General features: G+C 43.0%; 1 protein-coding gene across 1 annotated transcript in view; it reads left to right on the top strand.

The window, feature by feature from the left end:
- MKX (mohawk homeobox) overlaps positions 1 to 13,340 on the top strand; it is a 103,262-nt gene that overhangs the window by 680 nt on the left and 89,242 nt on the right. The window contains exons 2-3 of the mRNA XM_069086370.1: positions 2,527 to 2,796; positions 5,138 to 5,297. Coding sequence (XP_068942471.1) covers positions 2,606 to 2,796; positions 5,138 to 5,297 — 351 coding nt within the window. The 5' untranslated portion in view covers positions 2,527 to 2,605. The remainder of the gene's footprint in view (positions 1 to 2,526; positions 2,797 to 5,137; positions 5,298 to 13,340) is intronic.

Here is a 13,340-nt window from a genome sequence, read left to right as displayed (position 1 = left end):
GGAGTGATTGCAAAAAACTACCTGGAAATCCGGCAGGGGGCATGGCGTGGAGCGCAGCCGTTCACTCCTGGGAGACCCCAGAGGGCATTTAAATTGGGAGCTGACGGTCTCCCTTTTGGATAGCTCGCGGTCACCGAGGCAGCTAGCTTACGCGTCCCTTCACTTCGGGACCTCAAGAGTTACCCTTTCCCCCGCCTTTCATTTTTTTTTTCAATCACTCCCCCAAACCCCAACCCTGCAGCCTCCACCTCCATCCTCACCTGCACCTCCCAGCCGGCCCCCTTAGTCAATAGGAATAAACAAACCCACCATCAAAACGTCAACACCCACCCACCCCCCCCCCACAAGGTAGTAGCGAATGCAGAGACCTCTGTGTGTGTGTGTAGTTGTTGTTTTTAAAGTTGAGGATTTTTCTTGCTAATCCCGGAGCTGGGGGTGGGAGGTGGGGGGTGGAGCGGGGAGGGGGGAGAGAGGGAGAAAGAAGCAGCTTGTAGCGCAGAGGCAGCAAACCGTGGAAAATCTGAGGATGTGACTTTCAGACATATATCCTCTCTCTCTCTCTCTCTCTCTCTCTCTCTCTCTCTCTCTCTCTCACAAACACACACACACACTCACATTCACACTCACACTCAGTCATAGAGTGATGTACCTGTCTCCTCCTGTAAGACTCAGACATCAAGTCATGCTGTATTTTACCGAGCAGCCACGCTTACCGTCTGAATTACCTCCTTATAAATATTGACAGTGGCCATCTTTTAAATTTCTGTATGCAGAGCCCTAAATACCCTAGAAGGGCTGCTGCTGCAGCTGTGGCTAGGGGTGATGGGCCGGGAGAGGGTGGGCGAGTGTGAGTGTGTGTGTGTGCGCGCACACGCGCGTATAAACGCAGGGGGGGAGGACGAGCTCCAAGGCGACATCTAAGGCAGCCTCAGCCACTACAGGAAAGGGGGTGGGGGCTGATTTTATGAAACAAGAGATGCCCAGAGACTCTGGGGAAGGGGGGGACTGTGAGAGGGGAGGAGGGGGTGGCGAAGGGGACCAGCCGCAAGCCGACATTCAATAATACAGCTCAAGGTTGGGCAATGAGAAACTTTCCCTAACGTTTCCCTGGTGGCGGTCAAATGCATGCTAGCTGCAGACAAAACATCACGCCCCTCGGAGGTGAGCGTGGCGGTCTGTTTCTGTTTCCACGAGGCTGAAGCTTGAGCCAACTAGCAGCGGGTCTGCCTGCCTGGGGGGTGGGGGAGGGGGAAATGGGGAGGCGGCTGCAGCTCTAAGCTTGGGAGAGAGAGGAGAGGAGGAAAAGGCAAAGGTGGGGCCCGGACTGCCGGGGGAGCCAGCTCCCTGGACTCCTTCTTCCCCTCATCACGTCTGCAGCCTTTGAAATGCTAACCGGGTGCCCAGGAGTAAGGGATCTAGGAAGTGGGAACCCGGTTTCGCGGAATGGTTTATTGGTAGGCAAGAAGCTGGCTAGGCTCCTCTATTTCCCCCAAAGATCTTAAATCTGGGGTGGGAGACGGAGAGACAGAGACAGAGAGAGACAGAGAGAGTCGGGGGATGGGGTGAAGAAGTAGGGGCTGATACAGTGTGGAGGACCCTGGGGATTCACTGTCCAGAGGGAAAGAGGACTTGGTAGGATGTTCTGGGCACTGCCGCGCCTGCAGAAGTGAAGAGGGGACTTTGGCCCAACCCTGACTGACTCTACTTTCCAGGTCTAGAGTCAATCATTCTTTATCCTTCAACTTCAGTCCTCGGCCCTGATTTCTTAGTCCAGGATCGAGTCCAGTGTGGAGTTTGTGCCTAAAAACATCCAGAATTAGGACACAATAAAAATCCTCCAATCCTGGTTAGTCGCCTGATTCTTTAGGTTATTGATTCTCGTGATTCAGTCCTCTCAAATGCAGCCTCCACTTTAACTTCCTCGGGAATGCCGGGTCTAGACTAGGGGAGACTGAGGCAACAGTCTCTGCCTATCCCGTCTTTTGGTTCCCTTCCCCCCTCCCAATGTTCCGCAGTGTACTTTCCTCAGAATGAAACCACTGGAGAGGATGGCTTTTTTCTACAATCTAACACCCTCCCCCGCCCCACGATGGAGCGGTGCACTCTAAATTTTTCCCTGATGCTCCCACCAAATCCTTGGAGAAAGACTGGGGGTAGTGGGGAGGGTGTCTGTGGGCAACTGTTCAACCAGATTGATAGGTGATCTCAAGAAAAACCGGAATAGGCATAGTCAGTAGCCCTGTAGAGAAAGTTTGCCCCCCAGAAGGGGGGGGGCGATGATCGGGGGGTGGCCTGACAAGCCAGGTTCCTCTGCCCCCCCCCCCAGTCCAGGTGAGATGCTGTCTATTTCGTAAAGTTTTTCTACCTCCCTCCGCTCCCTACTCCCACCCCCCACCCCAGCCCCAGACTCTCTTCCGAGCCAGATCTCTGGGCCAAGCTAGCCTCGAAATCCCTCTCTCAGCCCTGGGGACTCGCTGGGATGTGAGCTGTTTCCTCGAGTAACCCGATGCGCCTTCTTCTCCGCAGAAATCGAGTCGTCTGGACTTCCAAACTGCACGTCTCCTAGTAGCTGCGGCCGCAAAGCGACGGCCTCCCAGCTTGGACCATGAACACCATCGTCTTCAACAAGCTCAGTAGCCAAGTGCTTTTCGAGGACAGCGGCTCCAAGGACAGGGAACGAGGTGGTCGATCCTACAGCGGGGTCCTGGATGGGGCCCACCACCACCACCCAGAGGTGGTCATTCCCGACAGCCCATCAATCAAAGATAACCTCAGTCTCAGACACAGGAGGACAGGGTATGTCCCCTATCCCTTTCTACTAGCTCCCATCCTTATGTAATGGGAAAGTAAATTGTGTGTGTGTGTGTGTGTGTGTGTGTGTGTGTGTGTGTGAAATTGTCTGGTGAAAGAGCTTGGAAGCATGTTTCTGTCCCTCAGTGATTTGAACTAGCTGGTTCTCATCTCCGGGGGCCCTGCGACTGACATTTTAAGGTTTTCACTATCTGTTTCTCAAGACAGGGTCAGCTTCTAACCTCATTTACTTTCTTCTCTGGTCCATCCCAATCTCTTAAAATAAGCCTAATTTAGGGATTCCGTAAACCCTCAATCCCGAATTCCCCTTCCCAGCTCAATTGCGGCTGAGCATCCTAGAAGCAAGACTGGGAACGGCTAAACTGCATTCCGAAAGCACAGCCAGGGCTCTGAGCCGGGGGAAAGCTTTCTTTGTCGCATCTCTGAGAATTCTCTTTTTCGGCTTTGATTGGACTAACGGGGAAACTCTTTCTGACTGATTTTTTTTTTAAAGAAGAGGTTTGGTTTTTTTTTTAAGTTTCAGTTATGGCTTTCCTTCCTTCCTTTCCTCCCTCTCTCCTTCCCTTCCTTCCTTATTTCTTCCTTCCTCCGTCCCTCCTTTTCTTCCTTCCTTTCTTCCTTCCTTCCTTTCCCTCCTGTAAACTAAGGACTTTTGCACAGGATAACTCTTTGGAGCGCATCCCTTTTAAGCACAAACTTCTGCAGAGCATCTGGCCAGCTGTGGACAAGCCTAGCAGGGCAGAAGGAAGGGCAGCCTTGGGGTGGAAGGAAACGCGTGCCGGCGGAGACCGCACTGCTCCAGTGAAGGGGCTGCTGTGGGGGAAGGGTGGTTGGGCGGAGGCTGAGGGGAGGTTCTCGGGGGTTTAGAGAGAGCGTATCAGACATTCCCGAGAGAGGGACGGAGGCACGGACAGAAGCCTAATAGGGTTTAGCGCCCGGCCAGCTGGGTTAATATGGGGCATGTGAGCGCTTTCCTTCCCCTGGCACCTTCACAGTTGCAGCAGCTCCTGCGCTCCGCGGCGTTGCTGCTCAGGAGACTCGAGGTTAAGTTTCATCAGAAGTTTATTACCCGCCGATTCCGACGGAATTAGATTTCAAATGAAGTCTTTTAAAAGGCAGAAACCCAAAGGGGCCGCGAAGCAGGCGACAATCCGGAGACTGCAGCCGGAGGCTCCGGGCGGCCCGCGGGCGACACCTCCCGGGGCCGTGGGGCAGCACAGCCGCCCTGCGCCTGCTCTCTGTCGGCGGCTTCCAACCTTAACAGGCGTTTTATTGGAAACATTGCTGGGCCGCCTTTGCTTTTTCTGGTCTCTTGTTCCCCCAGATCTGTTTCTTTCAACAAGGCCCTTACTCCACCATCCGCTCCTCTTCCCCCAAAATCTGCAGCCCTATGGGCTGCTAAACTCCCCATTACTACCCAGTGCGTGTTCACATCCCCATCTCAGGAGCTGAGAGCAAGCGGGGCCTGGGGTGCCAGCCCCGGTACGCTTTTATTTTCTCCCAGTTTCAGCATATCATATTTCTGCTGCGCAAGCTTGGGAATGGCGTTGTTCTTTCCTGTAACCGTATGGAGTAAATTCGGATGAGAGAAACCGCGGATACTAAAGTCTGGGTTCCCTAAGGAAAATGCAAGGAACCAGTGAAGGTCTTAGGCCCAGAAACTCTTATTCCCCGGACAGGCTGCTTGGGAGACCATGGTTGGCAAGCAGGACCATGCTGAAAATGGGCAGTCAAATGCAGGCCCCTCCGAATCCCTCCTCTCCCTCCAATCACACACATACACATACCCCTCCTTTCCCACCTTAAGAACCAGAATATTTGAGGACACACATATGCAAGCACACTGGAACACATGCTTGAGAACTTCCCTTCCCCCCATAAAAGGTATTAACTGCCATTCATCTTTCCTACCCCACCCTCATTTATCTTTTTGCTTCTAGACTCTTTGCTTCCCAATGATCTGACACTGTGATTCTGCAACTATCCCAGCATTTTCTTCCTGTTTCTATCTCTGTCTGCGGAAGGCTACTGTTGCCGTTGCTTTCTGTGCAAGGCTAACTAATCCCGGAGTCCGGATCCGAGATAAAGCAGTGCATACTTGGAAAAGGACCTACTCCTTGTAATGGACAGGCACTGACCCAGTGCATTGGGACTAGATATCCTGGAAGGGGATAGGAGGAGGAATGGGCGATGGTGTCCTTCCCTCTCCAGCCCTTTCTGGAGAGAGGAGGCAGGGTATCTGGACAGGGGAAGGAACTTAACAGGGTTTCAAATTATTTGTCATACTGTACCGATCAACCCTGCATCTCCTCTCCGGTTTTCCCAGGGCTCGACAGAACGGAGGAAAGGTGAGGCACAAGCGGCAGGCCCTCCAGGACATGGCGAGGCCCCTCAAACAGTGGCTTTACAAGCATCGGGACAATCCATACCCCACCAAGACCGAGAAAATCCTCTTGGCCCTAGGCTCCCAGATGACCTTGGTGCAGGTAAACCAGGGCTTACTTGGGCCCATAATTTTCTAAAGGCTCCTGCCTGTGCCAAGAGATGAGTCAGCCTGGTTTAAGAGCAAGCTCCTTAGATTGGGAGTCTGAAGACCTGGGTTCGAATTCCATCCTTATTAATTGCGTAGCTTGGGCAAGTATCTTCCATTCTCTGCCTCAGTTTCCTCCCCTGTAAAAGGAGAATGTTGACCTTTAAGGAACTTTTGAACCAGGAATCCTATGACAACATCAGTCATTTCATGTAAGACAAGACTAACTTTTAAGTAAGGCTGCTTGAAGCAGCTGCCTTGGCCTTCTTTCCTAGAGAGAAGAGAGGAACTGTAGTGGTCTGTAGCAAGGAGAAAGGTTTTTCAGTAATTTGAGGGCACCTAAAAAGGAGAATCAGTGGAGAGGAAGACTTTTGGATTAAAAATGTTAAGCTGGAAGGGACTTCAAAGACTATCTTGCCCAATCTCCTCGTTTAACTGATGGGGAAGTTGCGATGTGAGTTGCCCAGAGATCACCCAGGTAGTAAATGGCAGAGGCACATCTTGAACCCAGGCCCTGTAACTCCAGAGTCTGTGTTCTTTCCGTTGTACTACACTACATCCACAGTCTTATATCCCAGACATCTTTTCACCTGATGCTTGTTCCACCCCTGTCCCAGTATGGGGAAATCCATGGGCCTGCTCTCAATTGTAGATTGAAAGTTTGGGTTTCTCAGGTATCCCGTGGAAGGCTAATTTATGAAAATGTAACTTTGAAGTTGTACAGACCCCCATATGAAATAACGCAAAGAACACTGGACAAGGAGAGAATCAGGAGAAATCAATTCATATCTCTTTAGTATTCTGGAAACATTGGGCAAATCATTTTTACTTCTTTGTATCAGTTTCCTCATTTGTAAAATTGGGAATATACTTCCTGCCCCATGGACCTCACAGGGTTGTTGCAAGAATGGAATAAGATAAAGGATGTGAAAATATAATCCAAAACCTAAGGAATCACAATTGAGTTGTTGTTCAGTAGTGGTTTTTGTTGTTCTCGTTTGTTCTGGAGTGGGAAGGAGAAGAAGGATTTCTGGGCTTGTGGTTTTATCGTGCCCCTCGTGAAAGAGCAAGAATCGAGAGTATTTCATATATATGTACAGGCATGGAAGAAGGCTGAGGAGAAGTGGGGGTGGGTGGCAGTGATCTTTAGAGAGGTGTGTAATAAAAATGTACCGTGTATAGAAATAACCACATACAGAAAAATTCCTAACTTTAGAACCCTTCGATGAAGGTTATGTAATACAGTAGAACATTTTCTGAATGATCTCTTCCCACCAAGTTAGATACATATGGCAGGTCCGAAGTTGGTTTATAGAATGTGTGTGTGTGTGTGTGTGTGTGTGTGTGTGTGTGTGTGGAGGGGTTAGGGGGAAGAGTTGCTTCTAGACTTAATTTTCCTATGAGAATCTGTTTTGTTTTGGGGGGAAGGAGGATTATTAACATTCCCCTTCATATGTCTGACTGACCTTGTCATATTCAGAAAGTGGTACCAGTGATGATGGTACCATGAACTTTGTTAAAAATAATCAAAAGTAGGAGGAGGGAGAGAGGATAATGAAAAAGACAGGTAACATATCTTAGAAAAAAGACCGTTTTGCATCTGTGAACCCTAAAACACTGGGTTTCTAGTAGAAATGAAATGATTGAAATGTCTGAAATAAGTCTGAGATAAGTGAACGGTAACATTTTAAAGTATTTAGGAATAATCATAAGAACATTCAGAAGTTTGACATGGGTCCTATTTTGCACTCTTTTTTTCTTCCTTGAGAGTTATGAAGCAGTGTTTTCTGAATACAGCTGGGCAAAAAAGGTGATTTGCAGTGCTGTCTTTTAACCAGAATTTATTTTTGGTAGTGTTTTGTATAAGTGTTGGATGAGAACATTAATAAAAGTTCAGATCACAAGATGTATGTATGAATAAATTTCATTAGACTTTTTCAGTTTCTTAATAAATTATTCAAATCAGAAAATTACTCAGCTTCTGAAAACAAATCCAAATGACCAAATATTAGCATGACAGGTGCCATTTATTTTGAGAGTACAGTTGCTTTTAAAGATGTCTGGGTGCTAGACAGTGGTGGGAACAGTACATTGGTTTATTTTCATTGGTTTAAGCCAAACACACAAAAATACTTTGAATAAAGTCGTATTTCAACATTTGGTATATTTTTCAAGTTGTAAATGAAGAAAACTTATGTTTTTATTTAGCCTTAAAAAAAAAAAACTCAGCAGTGACTAAAGCTACAATTTGTTATTAGCAAGGATATTTAAGTTTGGTTGGCCCAGTCAAATATTTTGATTGGAGCTGGAATCAAAGCATTTGTCATTTTAATCAGGAGTAAAAATAATTTGACACACATATGTGGTGGTTCAAATCCACATTACTAGGATTTTTTCGGGTAAATGTCATGATAGCTAATTTATAGGAAAAATCCTTTCCATTCAAGATGTTCATTTTTCTTTCTCTTACTTGTAAGCCCCAATAAATCAAAATTGGCACCAAAATGGAGAAGGCCACAGAATGTCTCACATGGGTTTCTAAATGAAGCAGAAATCATGATTTATGGCAATAAATAATACCTGTTTCATAATATACAAATTGTGTGTTTAATATAGTTGGTTTCAGGAGCTTTGAAGTGGGAAAAATAAAAGTTTAGTTAGAATAACTGACGGGATCTCTGTCTAAACCAAACTGACATCATCTGGGTGCAGCTCGTCTAATACAGGCTCCGTGGACATCTGCACAAGGAAAATACATAATACATAGTCTGGGCAACCAAAGCAGATCTTGAAAGGGAGATCTATCACCTAAGTACTTTGTAGTGCAGGGAGCAATGAAGCCGACACTTTAATTCCTGTAAATCAGAGACCAACTTACAGAGGATGTTGGGGTCTCTCAGTGAATAAATTAGTTTATGTTTAGCATTTCTCCTTCTTTCTCAATAATCTTAAAGAGCTTTACTCTGAAGGAGTAATGACTAAGAGTAATTTCACTTCTAAAGTTGTTTTCCAAAGTGTCTATGTTATGAACTAAGTGAATCTGACTCATGATGTCCCCATTTTAAAACATTCTCAGGTAATGCAATATTTTATCGATGTTATCATTGTCAGTAACATATGAAGACTTTTGTCTCTTAATAGCATAGAGCGACAAATGTAAATGATTTTTGTTATCTTCCTAATCTATGGAAGTATGCAGAGATTTTATATATATGCATATATAGAGATTTTTATGTATGCAAATATAGAGATACATGTACATATACGTATATAGATACATACATATATACATCTGTGTATATACATATATACACACATATATAAACATAAATGCCTGTGTGTATACATCTATATATGTACATATTATCTATATTTGTATCTATATAGTGTATATGTGTGCATATGTATATCTCTCTCCATAGAAGTTTTTCTTATCTCCACAACTCTACTGTCTTGTCATTATATATCAACATGATATATGATATAAGCCAACTGTGAAGTCACCCATTCATTCTTTTGCATAATTACCTTGTAGAATGTCATGTATTTTGATACTTCCTTTTACATTTATAGTCTCCTTTTCAGTGGGTTTTTCAAGGTAGGGAATTCAAATCCCCAAGCTTTAGAAGGAGCGGTTTTTTCTATTTTATCTGCTCTTGGATAATTATGATAATAAGTTTTCAAGCGGATTGCCTCTCACCCTAGAAGTTAACAAGAGAGAGCCTCAAACTTAGACGGAAGAAGATTAATAGAAATTAGAGTAGTGGACACTTATTTACTTTCCATGCCTTATCTCACTAAATACTCATGACAATCCTGGGAGACAGATGCTGTTATTACCTTCATTTCACTCTGATAATGACTTTTTGTACTTGGTTGGGTTGTTTGTTTGTTTGTTTGTTTTTTTGGTGGGGGGGTCTGAACCTGTGACATCATTATGTAAAATAGAGGTGTCAAACTTCCTATTTGGAAGACCCACACGGCCCACAGTATATAGTCAAGTACAGCTCAGACCAGATTAAAGTGTAATTGGGAAATATTTAACAAAGTAAATTCAAATACAATAACACATAGGTAATAATACATTTTAAAACTCTCAATATGCAGCGGGCAGGAATCCTTAGGTACAGTTAATGGCCCCGTTGATTTTGCCATTGCTTGTTTAAAGAACTCCTCAGCAAAGAAACTCCCTCTACCAAAACCTAGACTCTCCCAACAAAACAAAACCAGACCTGACCATCTCAATTAACTTATTTTTCTCTATTTTATTCCTTCCACTAGAATCAGCAGACTGCCCTAATTCGTCGTGTATGTGCTAGGCTTTCATTTGCATTATTAGTCTAGAATTTTTTTATTTCTTAGTTTTACTATTTAATTAGATTTAAGTATTCCTGTGTGAGTGTATGTTTGTGTTATGTGTGTAAAAAGGGACAGTGAAAGAATTTCCTTTGCAAAAGAAAATAATAATAGCCATTCTACGGAGTAAAACTTTTACATGATCAAGATCATAAGTATATGGGGCTGAGATTTTCATAATATACAAGTTTATTTAAGGATAGTTCTCAAAGGGTGGAAATTAGTTAATTTGTCTTCTTTCTAAAGAATTCTTAGTTCTTCTTAATCAGTAATGTGCAAAAAATTGGGCTTGAAGAAATCTTTTAAGAAAGATGGAGGTGGGGAGAGTCTAAGGATCTCAGTATTTTTATGAATGTGTCTTTGGACAGAAATTAAATTACTCTAACATATAGGAAGGTGGAGTGTGAACCCCCAATTTTTGAGATTCCTTAATTTTTTCTAATGATCCTAAAGTATAGTGCTTACAGGGTCCAAGATCATATCTCAAAAATAGAATTCTATAATTCTTTCCTTTTTGTTAGAAAGTTCAAAATGTTAAGAATGAACTCAGAAGAATAGCTGCTGCTACCTTTTCAGTAAGCTAAGGACATATCCATGTAACAATTCTCTTTAAAGGGAACTGATTGAATTCAAGTTTTATCCTTCACTCTGCCTCATTTTGGTTTCTTCTCTGTGCCTGCCATTATATCAGCAATTTATAGGCTTCATGGTAACTAGTAAAATATTTAACTAAAGCCCAAATCAATCTATTTGCATTACTCCACACATAAATTTAGAGTTTTCTGCCATTGTATGGAAGCCCCGTGATAAATATTTCAGCCGAATAATCTACAATAAGTTTGTTAGTTTTAGTGTATTATAAGATGGACAATTTCCAAGCTAAGTCTTTATATTTACTGCAATGATTACCATGTCAATATGATGGATGCAAAGAAGGCCCATTAGAGTAGATTGAAAATTACCTAGTTTTCTCTGCCAGCTAAAGTCTGGGACTTCTAAGCTGTCACTATAAAATACAGGGTTTTGTAAACTACGAGTTTGACTTGAAAATGCCAATTCAAAGACCACTAGACTCACTCTGGAGTCCTGTTGCATGTAAAAAAAAAAAAGGCTTTAAGGAAAATCATAATGATACACTGAAGGATTCCCTATGCTAAGTTCTAGGTAAAAAGTTTGAACCCATATTTTTACTATCATTATATTGGTAAAGTTTTCTTTCTTTAGTAGAAACTCTATATGTGAAAGTTTTATTTCTGTACCTTAGTTAACTATCTCTTGGTCAACTGTTTTCGTATTGGATTAAGCACCTGGGCTAAACCCCAGGTGGGGTCCACTCAATTTCAGATAATAAAATATTGACTTAGTTGACATTTTGAACATATTAACAGATTGAACTTCAAATAGTCTTGTGAAATCAGTTTGGAAACATCCCTTTTGTATTTTTATTAGACTCACAGAGTCTTAGAGCTCAAAAGCATCTCAAAGACCAGTTCACCTAATGTCTGTCTGAAGCATAAATTTCCTCTCCAGCATTCTTGATGAGTTCACCTAGCTTTTGCTTTTGAATGCCTCCAGGAATAAAGGATTCATTAACTCTCAAGGTTGTCCATTTTGTAATATAGCTCTTATTGTTAGGAAGTTCATCTTTACATTGAGTTAAAAATTGCTTTTCTGTAACTTATACATTTCTTCTGGGGCCCAAAAGATAAATCTAATCTGGCTTCCCATCATGTCATATATTTCAATGCTGTGGTTACCCATGCTCCCATCCCCATAAGTAGTCTTTTGTGTGGCAAAATATCCTAGTTCCCTCAATCAATTCTCTAAATTTGTTTTGAAGTCCCCTGGTTATCTTTGATTTCATATTAGCATCTTGGTGACATATTCTAAATTACATGTCCAAGACTGAACACTGTAATACAATTAATATCTACTAGGGTTCTCCTCTATTCTGCTAGGTGTTATGCTAATTTTTCCCTAACAGGGTTGCCATTTCCCTAGAACTTAATTGGTGAAGGGCTAAGGCTCTTACCATGCCTCTCTTGACCTCAGGCTTCCTGGCCACCTAAGGGCATAAAAACACCCACCCAAATGGAGGTGAGGGCCCTTTAGACTTGACAGATGTCCCAAGACCACAAGTCATTACACCCTGCCCTTCTCACTAGATGTAAGCATGTGAAGAGGACCATATGTCTACCCAAGCTGAATGCCAGAGTGCCCTTGTTGAATATCCTTTCTGTGTTAAGGCTAAGTAAACCTCCTTTGTTAACTGCTAATTGACCTCTGAGAACCTCATTTCTCCCCAACAGGAAACATGAATTAACAGGGCCACAGAGCACTGCCTTGTTAGGCTCACCCCTCACAAATGTAGTCTGACTTAAGGCAAAGCCTCACTCTAGATGTAACCTGACCAAGGAAATACTTGGTAGGATTATCTCCTCTTTCCTTCTGGATACTTCTTTCATGAATGCAGTCGAAGATCATGATAGTTTTTTTGGCTTCCAAGTGATAATTTTGATTCACATTGACCTTGTAGTTACTGAAAAGTCCTTAGTCATTTTCATGCAAATGAAAATTAAGCTAAATGTTCTAATCCTCTGCTGTTAATGTGGATTTTTTTTTTTCATCTATGAGCAAAGCTTGATGTAATTCCTGGGAATAATAGCTTGTATGTACTTAAATATTTCAATCCATCGCTTAATGTATCTGTGATCTATCTCTGATGTAGATATTCACTTCACTGCCGAAGGTTGCAATCCAACCACACCTGGAGCTCTTGACCTTTGAGACTCTTGTCCATATTCCCCAATAAATTTATTACTGGAGGTCCAATCATTATTCTAGGGGCTTCATCCAGAGCTTTGGACATTATGTGGCCCTCTATCACTTCTTGATTCTCTGTGTCACTGGCTCACCTTTTCTGACCATATGTTTCTCTTTTTCCCACTTCTCCTATGTAATTCCTCATTTGTAGTACATGGCACCCTGCTATACTCTCATGAACTTCTCCATTTACCCTTTGGGTAATCTTAAACTTTAGCTCTCTGGAATCTCTGGGATGCCATGACTTACTGTATCTATCACTGAAAGAATAGAGCTAAAAAAAAAAGGGGGGGGTCTTTTAAAAAAGGAAAATCTTGGGGTCATTGAAAGAACTGTAATTCCCCCAAAGGGAATTCAGTCCATTCTCTTCCATCTCATTGCTTATTTGTAATGTCTGTCCAAAGAAAATATTCATGTTGTATAGGCATGAGGACTAAGAACTTTTGGCCTTTCTCATTATTTATTTCTGAGCTATATTTTCCGATATAGTCTGTCTGCTTTTCTTTATCTACCTTTGCCTTGAAAACACCAAGTATCAAAGTATATGTCAGTTTAGATTGGAATGTTTTGTAAGTTCTTAAGAGAATTGTTTTACATTCTGCTGTTCTGCCACAGACAGTGGTATTAAAATGCAATTGGTTTCTTGGTAGTGTTTTTGCAAATGCTTATCCTGAACACTACAATTCAAGATGACCAAATTTCCCATGAAATGATGTTTTTTGTTGCGTTTGGATACATGATAAGACTAACCCCGCCAATTCCTTTAAAATGTGGTGCCCAGAACTGAACGCAATGCTCAAGGACAAAAATACAGTGGGAG

Source organism: Petaurus breviceps, unplaced genomic scaffold (assembly GCF_028583685.1).
Source record: "Petaurus breviceps papuanus isolate PSGF00001 unplaced genomic scaffold, PetGlider_PUasm1.0 178, whole genome shotgun sequence".
Taxonomy (NCBI): Eukaryota; Metazoa; Chordata; class Mammalia; order Diprotodontia; family Petauridae; genus Petaurus; species Petaurus breviceps.
The sequence above is the reverse complement of the archived record's forward strand: the minus strand, read 5'-3'. Positions and strand labels throughout refer to the sequence as shown.